This window comes from Neoarius graeffei, chromosome 16 (assembly GCF_027579695.1).
Source record: "Neoarius graeffei isolate fNeoGra1 chromosome 16, fNeoGra1.pri, whole genome shotgun sequence".
In the NCBI taxonomy this organism is placed as follows: domain Eukaryota; kingdom Metazoa; phylum Chordata; class Actinopteri; order Siluriformes; family Ariidae; genus Neoarius; species Neoarius graeffei.
The window spans coordinates 43976064-43997999 of record NC_083584.1 but is presented as its reverse complement, the minus strand read 5'-3'; the positions used below and the strand labels follow the sequence as shown (position 1 = coordinate 43997999).

The following is a 21936-nucleotide window of genomic DNA, read 5'->3' as shown; positions in this document are numbered from 1 at the left end:
GCAAAGGCTGAAAGGTCAAAGAAAATTATAAGTCTGTTTTATTTTCCTCTGTAAAGTGATTCAGCTTGGGCTTGTCAATCACAAGAGCCGTCTTTCCAGCCATCTCGCCACCTTTCGTCCACTTTGCTGCAGTCAAACTCCGGCTTTCCTAACCGGACATTGATGCCGTTATGGAGATGACAAAGCCATTGTGAGAGATGGTGACGGCTGCTGGTGTCTGGTTGGTTTGTTTTCAATCTGACAAGAGATTTTAAAAATATTAATGCACTCAGGAAAAGAAAAAAAAACAAACACTTAGCACAACATGTAAGGCAAACTAAGTAGATGTCCATTTTGGGCTTAATATTACTGTATTAATATAATTAATTAATTGCAATACTGCAGTCTGTGTTTCCTATAAATTTTCAATTTCAGTATTCCATAATTTTTCCATGCTTTCTGTGGATTCAGGGACATGCTGTGTAATAATCTAGGAAATAATTAATACAGATCCATTATTACTTTAAAAACAGTGATGAGTGTAATATGAGTGACTTTTCAAATAACTTTTCATACTGAGGACGACTCAAATCCTTCCTAGTCTATGGTTTTGGTTTTAAATCAGCTTGCTGAGGTCTTGTTCACTGTTCTCATAAAAAGCAGAGATTGTTTGAAACTAGTGAAACCATGAGGAATTTAAACTCCCCGATGCAATAAACTGATTTATACAAACCCTTTAATGAATGAGTGATAAAAAGAGGAATAAATAAAATGGAAATAAAAATATTTTCTTTTATTTTTTTCGCGGTCCAAATCCTGCGCTCCGATTGGCTGGCGAGTGGGTCTGTATCCTGCGCTGATTGGTTGGCGAGCGGGTCTGTATCCTACAATATGGACCCCGGTTACGGACCTCTGGCGACTCGCTCGTTCACAACAACAACAAACATGTTAGCATTTTTTGTTAACATTTATCTTTTTTTTAATAAGATTTATTTATAAGATTATCAAAAATCTTATACATTTTTGCCAGCATTTCTCAGGAGAATAGCATTAATAGCGATAACGACAGTGTTCACAGCGAAAGCGAGTTTTACTACCCTGAGGAAGAAGAAATAAAACATTTTAGGAAGCTAAAACCTGTAACTTGCTAACGCCGAGCAAAAACATGGCTGAATCCTGAATGACTCCTATTTGTATAAATAGGGGACTACATAGGCGGCAAAATGTAGGTTTTTTTCCTGCCATGGAAGTGCACTTGTATACCGAGGAGGAAGCCAGTTGCATTACAGCAGTGAATGAGGATTCAAAATGGCGGCTCGGCTCGATTTTCCCTTTTGGGCACTCTCGTTTTCTGTTAGAATTTGGTAAAGGAAAAAAAAAATTATTTACCAGCTTAAGGTCGGTCCGTATGGTGAAAATACCGTGACCTCGATCACGGTATTTCATGATACGGACCTCCCAGCTGGTAAATAACATGTTTACTTCTAATATTTACAGACATGCTTACATAACTCACTGACATCATGATATAAGAATTCCCAGAAAGAGAGTGAACATACTTTTTATATTACTTTTTTAAAAAAAAGTGTAATTTAGACTCCTTAATATTTCCCTTTAGGGGAACATTAAGGTACTATATAGAACTTTTCTCTTTTAAAGAGGGCGCCAATCAATCCAAAGAACCCTTGAGAAACTCCTATTTCCAAGAGTGTAGGTCATCATTTTCAATCATCTAAACTACACTCACAGGACACTTTAACTTGTTCTTGATTCTAAGATTCCTGTTCTTGGCTGCAGGAGTGGAACCCAATGTGGTCTTCTCCTGTTACATGTTGAGATGCTTTTCTGCTCATCACGGTTGTAAAGAGTTGCTATATCCTTCCTGGCAGCTCAAACCAAATCTGGCCATTTTCCTCTGACTTCTCTTAACAAGACGTTTCCACCCACAGAACTGTCGCTCACTCTGTTTTTCGTGCCATTCTGTGTAAACTCTAGAGACTGTTGTGTGTGAAAACCCCAGGAGATCAGCAGTTTCTGAAATACTCAAACCAGTCCATCTGGCACCAACACCCATGCCACAGTGATCACAATTTTTCCCGTTCTGATATTTGAAATGAACATTAACTGAAGCTCTTGATTTGTGTCTGCATGATTTTATGCATTGTGCTGCTGTCAAGGGATCGGCTGATTAGAGAACTGCATCAGACAGCAGGTGGACGGGTATTCCTAATAAAAAGTAGCCAGTGAGCGCAGTGCTTCCCAACCCTACATCCATCCATCATCTGTAACCGCTGATCCTGTGCAGGGTGGCAGGCAAGCTGGAGCCTATCCCAGCTGACTATAGGTGAGAGGCGGGGTACAACCTGGACAAGTCGCCAGATCATCGCAGGCAGGGCTGACACACAGAGACAAACAACCATTCACATTCACACCTACGGTCAATTTAGAGCCACCAATTAGCCTAACCTGCATGTCTTTGGACTGTGGAGGAAACCGGAGCACCCAGAGGAAACCCACACAGACATGGGAAGAACATGCAAACTCCACACAGAAAGGCCCCCGCCGGCCTCGAACCCAGAACCTTCTTGCTGTAAGGCGACAGTGTTAACCACTACACCACTGTCTAATCTATCTACTTATCTAATCAATCCTGTCTAATCTAATGCTTTTCTCTCCTATAACTCACCAAGTTCTATCCAATGTTTTTAATTATCTGATGAACAGAATCAAGTGAGTTTAGTGGAAGGAAAATCCCCCAATTATGCTGTGTGGTGATGGTCCAGGACCAGTACTGGTTCAGGGAAATGATAGCTTAGTAGTCAAGGCATTGGGCTACTGACTGGAAGATCATGAGTTCAAAGTCCAGCATTAGCAAACTGCTGCTGGGTCTTTGTACAAAACCCTTTACACTCACCTGCTCACAGTAGATTAAATGTACTTTCTTACATTCCACAAGTACTGTACTTCAGCACAAATTCAAGTTCTCATCTCATCTCATTATCTCTAGCCGCTTTATCCTTCTACAGGGTCGCAGGCAAGCTGGAGCCTATCCCAGCTGACTACGGGCGAAAGGCGGGGTACACCCTGGACAAGTCGCCAGGTCATCACAGGGCTGACACATAGACACAGACAACCATTCACACTCACATTCACACCTACGCTCAATTTAGAGTCACCAGTTAACCTAACCTGCATGTCTTTGGACTGTGGGGGAAACCGGAGCACCCGGAGGAAACCCACGCGGACACGGGGAGAACATGCAAACTCCACACAGAAAGGCCCTCGCCGGCCACGGGGCTCGAACCCGGACCTTCTTGCTGTGAGGCGACAGCGCTAACCACTACACCACCGTGCTGCCCCAAATTCAAGTTACTTGAGAATTTCCACATTATGCAACTTTATACTTCTACTCCACTACATCTCAGAGGCAAATAATATACTTTTTACTCCACTACATTTGTCCGAGAGCTGTAGTTACTAGTTACTTTTAACATTACAATTTTTCATCCACTTCCCGTCCAGTGAAAACTGTACATCTCCAAATGTGGCGATTTTGAATGTTTGTGATAAACCGAAGGATTAAGTGTCCCTTTATGGTTTGAGAAAACTGTCTGATTTCTTAAGCAAGATAAACTATTAAAAAACCTTCTTGGATCAGCTGGAAAATGCATCGTCACAAAGCTGAAACAGGGCTGTATCTGAGCTCATGAAAAGTTTACTTTTTAGAGATGGTTTTCGACATGCTTATCACAGGACAATGATGCTACAATAATGGAGGATCTTATAGAATGTAATGTAATGCAATGCTGTAGATTAAACTACCCAGGCGTATATAAAATAGTTAGAATTAACTCAACCATAAACAACTACAGCAGTAAAATGCACATACAGTATAACAGTAAAACAATGGCAGGGACCGTTTTTCTGCAGAATGATTACTTTTGATACTTTAAGTAGCTACATTTTACTGATTACTTACTTTTACTTCAGTAAAGTTTTGAATGCAGGACTTTTACTTGTACTGGAGTATTATCCATCCACCCATCCATTATCTGTAGCCGCTTATCCTGTTCTACAGGATCGCAGGCAAGCTGGAGCCTATCCCAGCTGACTACGGGCGAAAGGCGGGGTACACCCTGGACAAGTTGCCAGGTCATCACAGGGCTGACAGACACAGACAACCATTCACACTCACATTCACACCTACGGTCAATTTAGAGCCACCAGTTAGCCTAACCTGCATGTCTTTGGACTGTGGGGGAAACCGGAGCACCCGGAAGAAACCCAGGCGGACACGGGGAGAACATGCAAACTCTGCACAGAAAGGCCCTCGTCAGCTGCTGGGCTTGAACCCGGACCTTCTTGCTGTGAGGCAACAGTGCTAACCACTACGCCACCGTGCCGCCCTGGAGTATTATCACCATGTGATATTGCTACTCTTATATAAGTAATGGACCAGACTACTTCTCCCACCACTGCCTGCTCAGCTGTGCTTCAGCCAAATGAGTTACGATTGAGAAACACTGATCTAAACAATATACAATACATACCTGGATCTTAGGTCCTCAGCACATTCTTCACATGGGAAGAATTTCGAAAAGAGGTTGATGAATTGAGTCATCTCTTGTTGCTGTGTTTTGGTGGGCGTATCAGGATAATACGCAGCCATGGTGTGAAGAACAGACCAAGAGTTCCTCCCCAGTTCCTCTCTGTCTAGGGGACACTCCACAAGTTTCTCGTTCTCCTCAGCTCCCTGTGTCTCCTGGTCAAAGAGGAACATTTTTTTCTAGTCTAGTCTTTTCATTCAGTCTATAGATTCCAGACTGTAATATCAAACAGCTTCAAGACATGATCTATAAAGCTCTTAGTGATGTTTGGGCTTCCATACCGGGAACTAGGGCTGTGCGATATGGGAAAAAATTAATATCCCGATACATTTTCTCCATTTCACGATATACGATATATCTCTCGATATATTTAAATCTCCTCTAAAGGACCCCATGAAATCTAACTTTTACTCTTTACTGTTTTCACTACAGTCCCTGCAGATTAAATAACATTCTTGGTTAACTTTACAGGTGGTTTTCAACAACACATTTTACATTTTCATGTTGGTGATTAATAACAATTGAATTGAAATAAGACTATTTTTATTCAACAAAGATGTGGCACAAACTGAAAAAACAATCTTGAAAATTGCAACAAAGGGGCAACACAATACAGAGCTGCTCAGAGCTCAAACCAATAAAGTGCAAGCTCAACACTGAGAAAGACATTTAGCCTAAATAAGAAAAGTGCTCATTCATTAAATTATTTTAAAAAATAGAGGTAGATCTCCAAGCTATTAACCTGACTACTGAGAACCACTGGAACATTCACAATAGAGAGAGAGAGATTGAGGGAGAGAAGAGAGAGATCTGCAAAACATAATTTTTCTCTTTGCACACTTTTGAACTGAATATTTTCTGGCTCTGCCTCTCAGATGTGTAGAATTCCGGCTGCTGCCTTTCGTGATGACAGGTTTTTTTTGCACACTTTACAAACTGGCATTTGCTGCTCCACGTCCTCCTCACGATATCCAAAAAATGCCAGATGACTGACCCCTTACTAGTTCTTTTAGGAACCAATTCATCCGCTTCCATTTTTAATTTGTCGCTGAAATGGCCAGAGCTTACACGGTAGCCTATGCAACACCAGCGATTGCACGAACTGAGTCAGCGCTGTAAACCGGAACCAGGAAATTGTTGCCAGATACTGCTGACGTTTTCCAGCCCAAAATATGTTCAAAACCAGCCAAAACGCACTTAAAACCGCCCAATCTGGCAACACAACGGCGAAACTAGAAAATCTTCCCGGAAGTTCCTTTCAGCACCGAGATGTCACCTGGGATTGGTTGGCGAGTGCGTGACGTTATTGTTTTCTTTACCCTTAGGCAGCCTCTCACGTTACTGCCTGAGGGACAGGGAGAAAACCACCGGGAAATGTTTTAAACAAACACAAAACGAACGCAAGTCGGAAGATGACCATAAAATACTCAATAGTTACGATATAATAATTTTATGTATCGCACACAGAGAATTTTCGGCGATATCTCATCTCATCTCATTATCTCTAGCCGCTTTATCCTTCTACAGGGTCGCAGGCAAGCTGGAGCCTATCCCAGCTGACTACGGGCGAAAGGCGGGGTACACCCTGGACAAGTCGCCAGGTCATCACAGGGCTGATACCGGTACATAGACACAGACAACCATTCACACTCACATTCACACCTACGGTCAATTTAGAGTCACCAGTTAACCTAACCTGCATGTCTTTGGACTGTGGGGGAAACCGGAGCACCCGGAGGAAACCCACACGGACACGGGGAGAACATGCAAACTCCGCACAGAAAGGCCCTCGCCGGCCCTGGGGCTCGAACCCAGGACCTTCTTGCTGTGAGGCGACAGCGCTAACCACTACACCACCGTGCCGCCATTTTTGGCGATATATCGAGTATATTCGATATATCGCACAGCCCTACCTGGAACAATATACATTGTTCCTGGAGCATATTCCTTAACCTAGGCTTGAGAAGTGGTTGATACTGGTTTTTGATGTCAAGTCAAGTCAACTTTATTGTCAAATATGCTATACATGCTCGACATACAGCACAGATGAAATTTCAGTCCTCTCTGACCCACGGTGCAAACAGGCAATGCAAAAAATAAAAATAGAATAATTGAAAAAACAAACAGTATAAACACTCTAGATAAGAACTAGACATAGACTAAACACTCAGACAATATAAACAGTATAAACACTAGATAAGAACTAGACAGACTAAACACTCAAACAATATGAACAGTATAAACACTCTAGATAAGAACTAGACAAAGACTAAACACTCAAACAAACAATATAAACAGTATAAACACTAGATAAGAATTAGACATAGACTAAACACTCAGACAGTATAAACACTCTAGATAAGAATGAGACAAAGACTAAACACTCAAACAGACAATATAAACAGTATAAACACTAGATAAGAACTAGACAGACTAAACACTCAAACAATATAAACAGTATAAACACTCTAGATAAGAACTAGACAAAGACTAAACACTCAAACAAACAATATAAACAGTATAAACACTAGATAAGAACTAGACAGACTAAACACTCAAACAATATGAACAGTATAAACACTCTAGATAAGAACTAGACAAAGACTAAACACTCAAACAAACAATATAAACAGTATAAACACTAGATAAGAATTAGACATAGACTAAACACTCAAACAAACAATATAAACAGTATAAACACTCTAGATAAGAACTAGACATGGACTAAACACTCAGAAAATATAAACAGTATAGACACTAGATAAGAACTAGACAGACTAAACACTCAGACAGTATAAACACTCTAGATAAGAACTAGACAAAGACTAAACACTCATAAAAAGACAATATAAACAGTATAAACACTAGATAAGAACTAGACAGACTAAACACTCAAACAATATAAACAGTATATACATAGACTAAGCACTCATATATACATACACACACGTAAATTGGTGCAAATAAACAAACAGTCAAGGGCACTTGAGTTACTTGATGTTACTAATCTGTCATGACCGTGAGGTCTTAGATCATTACTACATTATTACAGATTCTTAAACATGTCAAAGATAAGATCTGCTCACCTGTGCTGCTGTGAATGAAGACGACTGCTTCTTCTGAGACGCCACCCATGATTTAAAGTCTGTACACGCTCTGCAACGTTTCTCTTTCGTCCCTCCACTGGCTCCCTGCTCTTTTCCTGAACTTCCCTCAGACAGCTTTCCAGCTACAGGGAATGGGAAGCCCTCCATGTTAGAGTAACTTTCAGATTCCACTCACAGCGCTGCCATGTTTTAGTACTTAGCATCATGGGATTGGTCATGACTTGCTTTCGTAATATTTCAAAATAAAATATTCTTAACTCACCTGTTATCTTATTAGACGCGTCACCTAATTTTAATCAAAACATTCTAGTTGACTGATTTCTTCCAAACCCGCAAAATTTCGTTTAAAATCAGCTTTTATTTGTATCACCGGAACTACAAACCCCTACAACCGTTTCCACCCGGATGATATTATGCGGTGCACCACCGTCTTTCTTTCGGGTGGTGATGGTGACGTCATCACCTGGTCATGCTGCAGACTTCGATTTGTTCAAAACTATTATTTTTACAACGTTTCTTGTGCGTGAGTGTTTTGTATGTGATATAAACGACACGTTTCTGTTTTGTATGTTTATTTATGTTATTATTGTTTGGTTGCTAATGGAGCTCATGAGTTGCTAAAAAAAAAAAGAAAGCCCTACTTGCTAATTTTGCTAGCTAGCCATAGAGCAGATTGTTATGGCTGTACAACTAATAACAGGTTTCATGTCATTGCTGCTTTCACAGGTTACCTGTTTCTGAAGGTCTTGTACCTGTGGGACGATGGGTATTCTGGAGAAGATAGCCGAGATTGAGCGAGAAATCGCTCGAACTCAGAAAAATAAAGGTAGACAGCTTTATGAGCTACTATATTAGATATACATGTGATCCATTATAGCTCAGTATGGACTATGAGACTGACTAATGTGATGATCTTAGAAAGCCAGGTTTGTTGTCTGAGAGTTAAAGAGAGTTGTTCAGTTGAGGGTTAGAGGAATGTGGTAGATGTTTCACGAGGAACAACAAAATTAGGAGCAGTATTGTTTAATTAATGTATATGGAGTTCTCAGTACTGACACTGACTGTTTATGTACTACAGGATTAATTTAACTTGTGATAACCAGACACCAGCTGTTTCACAATCATGGTTGTCTTTTTGAATAACACCAACTAGGTCCTCTGTGTGTGTGTGTGTGTGTGTGTGTGTGTGTACCTTGCGTTACAGGGACATACCAGTCCTACTTACAGCAGTAATGTCTGTTTATAAGTTCTTATCACAGACATTACTGAAAGTTAAAGACTCAAACATTTGTTTGAGTCAAATGTAGGCTCAGTTTTGACCTTTTGGCCATTTCATTTAATTCTACTTTAAAAGTAGACTGCCTTTTGATTTCATAAAATCGGTGAAATTTAGTTCCCTCTGAAATTTGGTCATTGTGATATGTTTATTTCTGTAATATCTTTAAAAAAAACCCAGGCCTTTCTGTGGCTGGGAAGTTATTTAATTTGAGGGGATTCCTGAGCAAATAATGTGCATGAAATCACTCCCTTCGCGCAGTCAAGCAGGCAGAGCAAGTCGATGTGCAGGTTTACCTCGACCGTGCACTGATAGTTACATCATCTTGTCACAAAACGAACAGCTGATCATACCGAGGTGCTCGCTGACTGCTGATATTTATTTATTTGGTCCTGCGTTTCTTTTCCTTCGCAACATAACGTCTTTTCTTCTCGCTTTCCGTTACTGCAGTCGGTCTTTCTCGTTTCATTCGTGCACTCGCATGCTCCATTTTTCTCTCCTGTTTCAAATTTGTATCCCACAATGCCATGCGCAAACGGGGAAAGCCCACCATGTGATGCATGATGTAGTGTCTTGTTTTGCGTCACGGTGAAGCAGGAAAAAATAGCAGAGAATTTAGGGCCACGTGGCCACCTTATACCAACCGATTGAGATGATGGAAGCACAACACAACTCGAGCAAAACTCATGGTTTTATTCCGACATTGGAAATTGGTTTGCGAAAGTGAAATCGCTTTTAGTCATTTGGTGTAAGGTTGGCATTAGTGTTGTGTTTGAGACCGGGGTCAAGACCACTATTTGAAGGTCTCAGTCTTGTCTCGGAATCAACCACATTTTTACTGGGTCTCGTCTCAGTCTCGGACATAGACTCGGGATTTTATTTCAAGACCACAACTGTGGGAATTTCACGAAATTGTCTGTGCATTGTCTGATTTATTTGTTAACATTGTCTCTGTGTTTGGGTGTAAAACTTCCTGCTTCAAATGCAACCAATAACGTGACTCATTGCTAATTTGAAATTTTTCTTCCTGTTAATGGCTGTCACCCCTCCCCACCCCCTTTACACACACACCGGCCTGGTTCTGGTTTTGACTCAGTCTCAACCTGTCTTGGTCTTGACTTCATCTCAACCTGTCAAAGTCTTGGTCTTGATACACTCTGATCTCAGTCATGACTTGGTCTTGGTTTAGGTGGTCTTGACTACAACACTAGCTGGCATTAGTATGTTCAGGGGACAAGACCTTAAAGTGCACATCTTGGGTAAATTCAGGAGCAAGATCAATGTAATTCTCCTATTTTATATTAAACTTTGGTCAAATATCTGTAACATTTTGCATTTTGTGCAATTTTTTACCTTGCGCAATACCAGAGAAATTCAGTTGAAATCAAGCCATTTGAGGCGAATTGGTCCGCCTCTGAAAAAACTCGCCATTTGGATTTCCCAGCAAACATTGATTTTTGTGATGCCTCCCTCTGAATCCTACGTCAGCGCTGATTTGTTTATGAGGAAACGACCTGTGGTTTTCTGCAAATTTCTTCAACGTTATCGCGTAATTATTAAAATGGTTAACAGATGTATCGTAGGAGGGTGTAGCAACACCAATCTTGATGGGATTAGTACTCATTGTTTTCCAAAATACCGGACAATGAGGGAGAAATGGGAGCGCTTCGTCTACACAGGCTGTGCACTGAGACTGCGCAAAGCTCTCGCAGCCTGCTGGCGCTTCCGCAGGTGACGTCACGAATCTAGCTCCAGACTCCCTTGGGATTTTTCCAGACATGTTTTATTTTATTTTTTTCTGCTGTAGACAGATGACCTTGTGCAAAATTACCCTTCTGGATGAGTGTGTAAAGGGACATACTTTCATATAAAAAAAACAGAAAATTGGTCCAGAATATGCACTTTAATATTTTGGGGTTCTTGGTTTGTCACGTTTGGCTGACAATATTCTCATCACATCATTTTGTAAAGAAACATGAAATCCTAAAGCCTTTAAACGAGCCAAATGAACATGAACATCATCTTACCACTTTTGAAAATCATTTGTAAATTTGTTTTATTTATTTATTTATTTATTTATTTTTTGCTCTAGTCATTCAAACTATGAAACAGCAGGAAGAATTGAAATGTACTTGTGAAATACAGCAGAACCAGAACAATCATGATTTAAATGTGCAGTGCTTAATGAAGTCAAGGATTTGGATGATTAAAGCAGAATGAGTGGAGTTTGTATAGATGGGATGTGTCAAGTGGAGAATAATAGTCAGAATAAGTTTTCAAAAAATTTTCATTTACAAGGATACACACAAGGCGGCACGGTGGTGTAGTGGTTAGCGCTGTCGCCTCACAGCAAGAAGGTCCGGGTTCGAGCCCCGTGGCCGGCGAGGGCCTTTCTGTGCGGAGTTTGCATGTTCTCTCCGTGTCCGCGTGGGTTTCCTCCGGGTGCTCCGGTTTCCCCCACAGTCCAAAGACATGCAGGTTAGGTTAACTGGTGACTCTAAATTGAGCGTAGGTGTGAATGTGAGTGTGAATGGTTGTCTGTGTCTATGTGTCAGCCCTGTGATGACCTGGCGACTTGTCCAGGGTGTACCCCGCCTTTCGCCCGTAGTCAGCTGGGATAGGCTCCAGCTTGCCTGCGACCCTGTAGAAGGATAAAGCGGCTAGAGATGATGAGATGAGGATACACACACAAAAATGTTGCTGTATTTGAAATGTTTTACGTTTTCACCAGTCTGTACTAACAGATTTAGTTCAGCTCTTCTGGTTATTCACATAAACCCCCTAATCTCCCTCACCATCTGCTTCTAATCTCTCCTACTTGTTTGTAGCAACTGAGTACCATCTTGGTTTGTTAAAAGCCAAGCTCGCCAAGTACAGAGCCCAGCTTCTGGAGCCTTCCAAATCAGCCGGAGCCAAAGGTGAAGGCTTTGATGTTATGAAGTCGGGTGATGCCAGGGTTGCTCTAATTGGATTTCCATCAGTAGGCAAGGTAATGATGGTATAATTTGATGAACGGTGCAATCCTGTAACCTTAATACAGCTTCATGTGCAGTCTTTTACAAACTGATGTTTTTAAATATATATATTTTTCTTTTAGTCCACCTTTCTGAGCTTAATGACCTCAACAGAAAGTGAAGCAGCTTCTTATGAGTTCACGACACTGACCTGCATCCCGGGTGTTATTGAGGTAGATATTTGTATTTATTTACTTCCAATACACCAACTGAGTTTTTTTTAATTTGAATTTAAAATATTACTTCATTTTTAAAACCTTCATCTTTCATGACATCTTCCACCAGTATAAAGGTGCCAACATACAGCTGCTGGATTTGCCTGGGATTATTGAAGGAGCAGCTCAAGGTATGTGATTTTTTTTTTTTTTAAAAAAGAGGTTAATATAATTTGTTTATACCTCTCTTCCTCGCTTGTAATATGTTGCTGGTGTTTTGAAAGGAAAGGGTCGAGGCAGACAGGTGATAGCTGTAGCCAGAACAGCAGATGTGGTCATCATGATGCTGGATGCAACCAAAGGTGATGTGCAGAGGTAAGTGTTCTGTCTCATGGGCTTTAAAATCAGTTTATCCTCTTTTTTTTTTTTTTAACATTCCTTCCATCTACTGTCTTTTAGGAAACTTCTGGAAAAAGAACTTGAATCTGTTGGGATCAGACTCAACCGGTCCAAACCCAATATTTACTTTAAGGTGCACCTTCTTTTCTTTCTGACTAATCACATGAATATTTACTGTGTTCTAGGTAAAGTTTTAACAACGTAATGAAAAATGATACCTTCAGTCACACAAAGGAGCTTTTTCTCATCTTTTTAGCCTAAGAAAGGTGGTGGTCTGTCCTTCAATTCGACAGTTCCTCTCACACATTGCTCTGAGAAACTTGTGCAGCTCATTCTTCACGAGTATAGTATCCTTTATCAGCTTTGCCGTAGCTGGGCTCTTCTTGGCGCATATGTCTGTGAAAAGGATATTCCCTTAACCTGATTTTTTTTTAGAAATCTTCAATGCTGAGGTTTTGTTTAGAGAAGACTGTACCTCAGACGAATTTATTGATGTCCTTGTGGGCAACAGAGTGTACATGCCTTGTTTATATGTGAGTATCAGTTTGCCTCTGTGAGATTAGCCGTCTTCACCAAATCTTACTTTATAATCGTCGCACTACAGTATATGGAACATGTATTTTAATGGAAATGCTCTGAAAATGGAATGTCTGCTTATTTCTGAAAATGTTACAGGTGTACAACAAAGTGGACCAGATTTCAATAGAAGAAGTAGACCGTCTCGCCCGTCAGTCTAACAGTGTCGTGATCAGCTGCGGCATGAAGCTGAATCTAGACTATCTCCTGGAGCAGCTGTGGGAATACCTGGCTCTGATCTGTCTCTACACCAAGAAGAGAGGAGGTCATTTTTGAATTTGATCACAGATAGACAAAACTACCAAAGTAGCAATAATTATTTAAGTTATTCATAGAAGGTGACGTGAATATTGGTGAATAATAACGGAGATGAAGTCGAGGTCATTATTCACTGAGCCTGAGGTGGATAATTGTTTTAGTATAAATACACAGGTGATTTAATTTAAAAAAACTGTATTAAAAATAATTTATTTCAACCTTCAAAAACGGCATACAAATCTAATAAAGGTGCAGCGCAGATTTGTCACTTATCTACGCCGACTCACGTAAAATACTTTGCTTTGAAACACATAAATCACAATTCCACCTTACCTTTGAATAGTTTTAGACCAAACTTCATAGCATCTTTAGTGCTTTTAGAAACAGCATTTTCTTTCATAATTTGTAATTCTTTCTCACTTATAGTGACTAAGTGATCGGCCGCCATTTTGCTGAGTCACTCGAGGCAATTATTGAGAAATTGGTCAAGAGATTCGAACTATCAGCAGACGCAATTTCCTATAATCACCTCTGTATTTATACTAAATTTCATTTTTCGTTATACACGTGTGAAGAGTGGCGTGCACTGATGTTTTTGGTATTTAAGTGTTGTGATGTTTAGTGGTTATATCATAATTGTGTACAGAGTTGAAATACCTTGAAAAAATATTGGTGAATTAGTACTAAATATTATCATGCCCCATTAAAGTTACTAAGAGTACTTTTTTTTAATTTCTTGCCAGATACTCAATTAACAAGACACCCACTGAAAGTGCCACAAATGACCAACCTTCTTTCCCCCCTTATTTATTTATTTTCTATTTTATTTATTTTTGTCTCACAGAGCGACCAGATTTTAGTGACCCAATCATCATGAGAAGAAGCGCATCAGTAGAACATGTGGTATGCCGTTATTGTTCTTTTATATTATGAGAGAGAGAGGATATTACAAAGTTGTGCGAAGATATGAAGTTTATCTTTGAGTGGTGAATTTTTTATATATATTTATTTTCAACATGAAGATTAACTTCATATCTTTGCACCACAGTGTCATGCTCTTTATATTACAGTGGGGCAAAAAAGTATTTAGTCAGTCACCAATTGTGCAAGTTCTCCCACTTAAAAAGATGAGAGAGGCCTGTAATTTTCATCATAGGTACACTTCAACTATGAGAGACAGAATGAGAAAAAAAATCCAGAAAATCACATTGTCTGATTTTTAAAGAATTTATTTGCAAATTATGGTGGAAAATAAGTATTTAGTCAATAACAAAAGTTCATCTCAATACTTTGTTATATACCCTTTGTTGGCAATGACAGAGGTCAAACGTTTTCTGTAAGTCTTCACAAGGTTTTCACACACTGTTGCTGGTATTTTGGCCCATTCCTCCATGCAGACCTCCTCTAGAGCAGTGATGTTTTGGGGCTGTCGCTGGGCAACACGGACTTTCAACTCCCTCCAAAGATTTTCTATGGGGTTGAGATCTGGAGACTGGCTAGGCCACTCCAGGACCTTGAAATGCTTCTTACGAAGCCACTCCTTCGTTGCCCAGGCGGTGTGTCTGGGATCATTGTCGTGCTGAAAGACCCAGCCACGTTTCATCTTCAATGCCCTTGCTGATGGAAGGAGGTTTTCACTCAGAATCTCACGATACATGGCCCCATTCATTCTTTCCTTTACACGGATCAGTCGTCCTGGTCCCTTTGCAGAAAAACAGCCCCAAAGCATGATGTTTCCACCCCCATGCTTCACAGTAGGTATGGTGTTCTTTGGATGCAACTCAGCATTCTTTCTCCTCCAAACACGACAAGTTGAGTTTTTACCAAAAAGTTCATTTTGGTTTCATCTGACCATATGACATTCTCCCAACCCTCTTCTGGATCATCCAAATGCTCTCTCGCAAACTTCAGACGGGCCTGGACATGTACTGGCTTAAGCAGGGGGACACATCTGGCACTGCAGGATTTGAGTCCCTGGCGGCGTAGTGTGTTACTGATGGTAGCCTTTGTTACTTTGGTCCCAGCTCTCTGCAGGTCATTCACTAGGTCCCCCCGTGTGGTTCTGGGATTTTTGCTCACTGTTCTTGTGATCATTTTGACCCCACGGGGTGAGATCTTGCGTGGAGCCCCAGATCGAGGGAGATTATCAGTGGTCTTGTATGTCTTCCATTTTCTAATAATTGCTCCCACAGTTGATTTCTTCACACCAAGCTGCTTACCTATTGCAGATTCAGTCTTCCCAGCCTGGTGCAGGTCTACAATTTTGTTTCTGGTGTCCTTTGACAGCTCTTTGGTCTTGGCCATAGTGGAGTTTGGAATGTGACTATTTGAAGTTGTGGACAGGTGTCTTTTATACTGATAATGAGTTCAAACAGGTGCCATTAATACAGGTAACGAGTGGAGGACAGAGGAGCCTCTTAAAGAAGTTGTTACAGGTCTGTGAGAGCCAGAAATCTTGCTTGTTTGTAGGTGACCAAATACTTATTTTACCGAGGAATTTACCAATTGATTCATTAAAAATCCTACAATGTGATTTCCTGGATTCTTTCCCCCCATTCTGTCTCTCATAGTTGAAGTGTACCTATGATGAAAATTACAGGCCTCTCTCATCTTTTTAAGTGGGAGAACTTGCACAATTGGTGGCTGACTAAATACTTTTTTGCCCCACTGTATATGGACACATCAACAAAAAATATGCAAGTTAATCAAAAGAATTGTAATTTTGAAATGGTTCTCCATTTTGCCAACGTGAGTATCCATCCATCCATTATCTGTAGCCGCTTTATCCTGTTCTACAGGGTCGCAGGCAAGCTGGAGCCTATCCCAGCTGACTACAGGCGAAAGGTGGGGTACACCCTGGACAAGTCGCCAGGTCATCACAGGGCTGACACATAGACACAGACAACCATTCACACTCACATTCACACCTACGGTCAATTTAGAGTCACCAGTTAACCTAACCTGCATATCTTTGGACTGTGGGGGAAACCGGAGCACCCGGAGGAAACCCACGCAGACATGGGGAGAACATGCAAACTCTGCACAGAAAGGCCTTTGCCGGCTGCTGGGCTTGAACCCAGGAACTTCTTGCTGTGAGGTGACAGCGCTAACCACTACACCACCGTGCCGCCCCCAACGTGAGTCTACTCACCAGGAAAACACTAGGAGTGATGTCATCAGAGTGAAATACAGGGAATTGTCACTCATCTGCCATGTATTTTATATGAATGAGTTTTTCAACACGAAGATATGAAGTTTATCTTCTCAAGCCAGCATGTGATTTTTCTTTTTATTATATCGACACATTCACAAATTTATCAAAACAACTCATCGATTTCCTCACGAGTGATGTATAGAGATTTATGTCACGGTTTTGGTTCTCCATGTCCTGGATGGAGCTCATATGAAAAATACAAGTGGCCTATTTCCCAGTAAAACACTCATGTCCATATAATAGATTCACTTATTGCCCACAAATATGATCTCGGTAACACTGACTGTGACTTGATCAGTGAGTCGGTTCCCACTGAAGCCTCAGGTTCCTGTTCTTGTCTGGCAGGAGTGGAACCCAATGTAGTCTTTTACTGCAGGCCATCAGCATCAACATTCAGTGTGTTCTGAGATGCTTTTCTGTTCACCATGGTTGTGAAGAGTAGTTATTTGAGTTACTGTAGCCTGCGTGTCAGCTCAAAACACCTCTCGTTAACAAGCCGTTTCCCCCTGCGGAGCTGCCGCTTGCTGAATAATCTTTGCACCCGCTGTCTAGTCAGTGTTTGAAAATCTGAGATTAACAGTTTCTGAAATACTCAAGCAGCTCAACTGGCAAAAACTGCCATGCCACAAAGTCACTGAGATCATGCATTAACTTTAACTCTTGTTAAGCTCTTGTTTTGTATCTGTATGATTTTATGCACTGTGGTGCTGCCACATGATTGGCTGATTTTAGATAATAGCATGAATGTATGGCTGTTCCTACTAAACTGGACAGTAAGAAAGTCTTCACATCTCTTACAACACAATATAAAGAATTCAGTCTATGAAAAAACTTGCAAGAGCTGTTTTTCAGTTATGTTTTGAAAATGACCACTCGTAATGCTTCCATTTAGACCAAGATTATTTTATTTTAAAAATGAAGAATGTTGCAAAAGTAAAATATTGCAAACCTGAATCATGCTTAGAGAGAATCCCTTGCGCTTTATTTTTTTAATGCCCCCCCCCCAGCTGTCTTAGATACAGTACCAGTATTTAACACAGTTTGTTATTTCCTGTTGTTTACAGTGCCACCGAATCCACAGGACATTAGCCAGCCAGTTCAAATACGCACTTGTCTGGGTAAGTTTGCAAATCTTCAGAAGTAAAATGCAACTGAATGTTTGTGGTGTTCAGTTTGCAGGAGACTTTTCTGTTTTTGCGCTCTACAGGGCACGAGCACGAAGTACAGCCCGCAGAGAGTAGGACTGACGCACATTATGGAACATGAGGATGTGATTCAGATTGTGAAGAAATAATCTCATGTCTTCAATCATAGTCATTGTACAATTACAAAAGATTACATTTTTTACCCTATACACAACTGCTTCATGCATTTACTTTACCCAGATGACATTAGAAAGAGCCTTTATTGATCATTTTGTTAAAAAAAACCCAACCAAAACCAAGGATGGATTGCAGATTTGGTGCCCATATAAAACAAAGCAGAAGTATTTTAATGGTTTTATTTTCATCACTGATTAGGGATATTGATTATATATAATTTGAGTCATGCATGAAACTTGAATTTGGCAACAGGTTGATATTTTTCTTGCTTACAATCCAGTACTCCTGTTGAATTTAAAAAAAAAATGTCAAATTGAAAGCAATAAAAATGAATCACTTCCGAGGTTCAGACACTTGTCGGTATGTTAAAAGGGATACGAGAACACCAGTATGACTGAAGCTTGTTAAAATAGTAACTGCAGGGGCGGTGGATTGCTTTTGGTAAAGTGATAAAGGAATATTTCACACAGTCGTCGTCTTAACAATGATATTTTTATATACAGTGTAGCCATTTTAAAGCAAGCTTAATGTGCATTAGATAGCAATTAAAACAGGCCACAAAGGAGAAAAACATTACCAGTATTGTGTGCTGTTGTGGAAAAGTACAGTACCAGTCAAAAGTTTGTACACCCCTACTACTACTCCTTCATAGTGGTGTTTTTTTTTGTTTTTTGTTTTTAACCTGTATTTTCTACATCATAGAAAAATACTGAAGACATCAAAACTATGAAATAACGTATGGAATTGTGGTTAAAAAAAAAAAAGTTTCATATTTTCGCTTCTTCAAAGTATCCAGTGTTTACCTTGATGATGCTTTGCACACTATTTGCATTATCTTAACCAGTTTCATGAGGTTGTCACCTGGAATGCTCTTCAATTAACAGGTGCCTCGTCAAAAGTTAATTAATGCAATTTCTTGCCGCCTTAATGTGTTTGAGATCAAACAGTAAATAATAAATACAGTAAATAGCCCTATTCCACAACTGTATTAATCCATATTATGTCAAGAACCGCTCAACTAAGTAAAGAGAAACGACATCCATCATCACTTTAAGACATGAAGTGTCTTTTAATTAATAAAAATAAATAACATTGAATTAGAAGGTGTGTCCAAACTTTAGACTGGTACTGTACACTATTAAATACAACACCAGTATTTGTTGCCTTAGTTTTTAGTGACTGTATTACATTAAAGCCTTATGTGTCAGGCTGTTTTAAAAATTCGTATAAGAGTAACAATGGAGAGTCTTTATCAGGGCTTCAGGAAAAAAAAATTGTTCAGACTTCAAATTTGGAAAATGCAGCTTTCATTTTGACGCTGATGTTATTGTTCGGCTCCTGTAGGTGTTATTGTGCTTAATTGTACACTTACAAGATGCCAACTGTTACCTTCCCTTTATTCATCTGAAAACCTAGAGCTGCTGCTTCTATTCATTAGTGAAAACTAGTATAATACACATCATTAAATATGCATGTGGAGGCACTCGGGCCATACAACACAGCGAGCAAGTGGAGTGTGGGGAATGAGCAAAACCTTTAAGCAGGACCACTTTAGGCCTTGGGTCTTCTGTAACTAATATAATAATAATCATAATAAGGATAAGCAAAATGGAGAGACTTTGTTTTGGAATTACTTGAGGAGCAGCGATATCCTACTCGGTGCAGTGAAGGTAAGGGGGTTTGATGCCATGCTACAGGTTTGGATATTTGATGCTGGAACCATATGGCACAACATGACAGGTGTGTGGGGCTAGTTCACCTGCAGCTTTTGCTAAAATACTTTGTTTTTTAAAATGGCATAAGTGTTGCATAAACACCAATCTTGGATAATAAGTTGATTTTACCATTTCTACATTTTCAGACCTTTAACTATAGGAATATTTGTCTACAAATTATTATTTATATTCCATATCAAGCTTCGATACATCTCTCTTTTCTTGGTTATAGCCATCTATGGATAATGTAAATGATCCATATTTTGAAAATTGTCAGTTGAAATCCAATACTTTAAGAAACCCCCCCAAATTAAAAGTTTTGTATGGTTTTTGGGACACAGAGTGGAATGTTTTAAGAATAGACTGTCAGTTTTTGGGGTCATATGTGATTAGTGGCTGAATGTAGAATAAGTCACTTGTGCAGCACTTGTCATTTTGTAAACAAGCACATTGAAAACCATGAAGTACTGCTTATCTGATAGTGTATCAGTCAAACGTGCCATTTGATGCAACATTTTTCACAATCCCCACCAGCATTATAAGTTGATTTTTAAGTAAAATGTCCATTGTTTTTATGAGGGCTTATAACCTGCACAGTCATGTTGACTAACCTAGACAACTGTGGAACTCTGCTGCCCTCTACTGCAAAAAACAAGTGCTGATGGTGATGGACTTTCCCTTGGTAAAGACACTATAACCTCACAAGGTCAATAAAAGAGTTGTGATTGCTTCCACTGCAGACAACAGAGGGTTTTGAACCAAGTATTTTTAACAAGTACTACTAAATATTTTATCATATCTTCTTACCTTTGAAGTGAGCAGTCTGATTCTGGCTATTTATCATTTAGGCCAGCTTGAATCAAGCTCGATATGTGTTTTAGAATCTCATGTTAGGTCTAGCCGGAGTTATTAATGCTAATCCATTGCAGATTGTTACATTTTGCTTAATCAGTATTTATCAGTGCCTGTAGGTAGTTAAATAAATCTTGAGAGAAATAAGTTTTGGGGCTATTTATTTGTTTGGCATCACAATGTGAACATTTGATAGGCTTTCTGATGCAGTAAACAGTGTCTGGACAGTGGTGGGATCCAAAAGTGGGCATCTATCCCTTCATCTTTTATTTTTTACACCCTTTATTATGGGGGCAGCCTTGGGCCTAAAGGATCGCCAGTTTGATTCACAGGACCGACAGGAAAAATGTGAGGGAGAGTTGAGTCAATGAACAGCACTTTCTCCTCCCTCTGTATCATGGCTGAAGTGTCCTTGAGAAAGGCACCTAACCCCCAACTGCTTCCCGGGCACTGTAGCATAGCTGCTCACTACTGAGTGTGTGTGTGTGTGTGTGCGCTCATTGCTCACTTGTGTGCGCATGTGTGTGTTCACTGCTTCAGATGGGTGAAATGCAGAGGAGGAATTTCGCTGTGCTTGAGTGTACATGTGGCAAAATAAAGGCTTCTTCTGTTATCAAGTTCTAATTTTAGGTGACATGATCGGATATATACTGTAAACAGTATTTACATGTATTATTTATTTGTTATAGGATACTCTATTTGTAACTTCCTTAGCTGCTTTACAGCCACAAGGTAGTGTATACAGGAATAAATACTAGAATAAATGCAGATTTATTGTGAATAAACTATAAAAATGAAACTGATTAACACAATGTGTTTTGTTTAATTTGACAGCAATATGGACTTGAATGCTGTACTGTTGATCAAAAGTAGCAAATGCAATAGGTTTAAAGCAATGGAAGCAACATAGAACATTTCACATGATACAGTATAATGTATCAACAATTGGTAAATATATATTATTAGTTGTCAACCAATAAATATACCATGGAAACAACATACCGGTATGTCTGTAACTGGCTTTGCATCCATGTATGGCAATGATCAGTTTTAATTTCACACATTTGAGCTACTGAATGAAATTCAAGACAGAGTTTCCCTGTAACACTTGACTGCAACGCAACACCTTGGCTTTTGGCTGACGTAAATAACTAAGTCTATATTTGGACTAAATTATTTTAGGATTTTCAACTCCGTCTTGAATTGCATGGAATAGCTGGAATGTGTGGAAAAAAAACCCCTAAACGTTAATCTTTAAAATCCGAGATGTTTAGTGCTAATCCTCATTTATATCTATAGTATATTAATGTATTTCTGTATTCAAATATCTAATGGGAAGTGTTTTGTACTTTAGTACTGTTGCACAGTCATAGTAATGGAATGGGATGGTCACTGAACTTTCTGGAATAAAACCTGACAAAAAAAGATTACTGTAGATATATTTAGAGCTTTTTCAATTAAT

General features: G+C 39.7%; 2 protein-coding genes across 3 annotated transcripts; one reads left to right on the top strand and one right to left on the bottom strand.

The window, feature by feature from the left end:
* Nucleotides 1–15: 15 nt before the first annotated feature.
* gfer (growth factor, augmenter of liver regeneration (ERV1 homolog, S. cerevisiae)) lies at nt 16–7916 on the bottom strand. Its single transcript, XM_060943027.1, has 3 exons — nt 7673–7916; nt 4530–4741; nt 16–237 (listed from the first exon to the last, which is right to left on the bottom strand). Exons 1-3 carry the CDS (start codon nt 7838–7840, stop codon nt 75–77), a joined length of 543 nt encoding a protein of 180 aa, XP_060799010.1. The 5' UTR covers nt 7841–7916; the 3' UTR covers nt 16–74.
* A 217-nt stretch (nt 7917–8133) lies between these two features.
* Nucleotides 8134–21277, top strand: drg2 (developmentally regulated GTP binding protein 2). Of its 2 annotated transcripts, none has more exons than XM_060943023.1 (13): nt 8134–8212; nt 8420–8519; nt 11798–11958; nt 12067–12156; nt 12269–12329; nt 12423–12513; nt 12598–12670; nt 12794–12884; nt 12973–13070; nt 13213–13378; nt 14216–14274; nt 17650–17703; nt 17793–21277. In XM_060943023.1, exons 2-13 carry the CDS (start codon nt 8456–8458, stop codon nt 17877–17879), a joined length of 1095 nt encoding a protein of 364 aa, XP_060799006.1. In that variant the 5' UTR covers nt 8134–8212; nt 8420–8455; the 3' UTR covers nt 17880–21277. The 2 variants fall into 2 exon arrangements, with proteins under 2 accessions (XP_060799006.1, XP_060799007.1); XM_060943024.1 differs by having other exon boundaries at nt 8134–8216.
* Nucleotides 21278–21936: the final 659 nt, after the last annotated feature.

Bases quoted from the DNA above. Each gene is read 5' to 3' on its own strand.
- gfer (XM_060943027.1), bottom strand. From the start codon at position 7,840: ATGGAGGGCTTCCCATTCCCTGTAGCTGGAAAGCTGTCTGAGGGAAGT. The intron at 4,742-7,672 runs GTGAGCAGATCT...CTCTTTGACCAG, and splicing joins CTTCATTCACAGCAGCACAG to GAGACACAGGGAGCTGAGGA. The intron at 238-4,529 runs GTATGTATTGTA...ATCTCTTGTCAG, and splicing joins GCTGAGGACCTAAGATCCAG to ATTGAAAACAAACCAACCAG.
- drg2 (XM_060943023.1), top strand. From the start codon at position 8,456: ATGGGTATTCTGGAGAAGATAGCCGAGATTGAGCGAGAAATCGCTCGA. The intron at 8,520-11,797 runs GTAGACAGCTTT...ACTTGTTTGTAG, and splicing joins TCGAACTCAGAAAAATAAAG to CAACTGAGTACCATCTTGGT. The intron at 11,959-12,066 runs GTAATGATGGTA...TTTTTCTTTTAG, and splicing joins GATTTCCATCAGTAGGCAAG to TCCACCTTTCTGAGCTTAAT.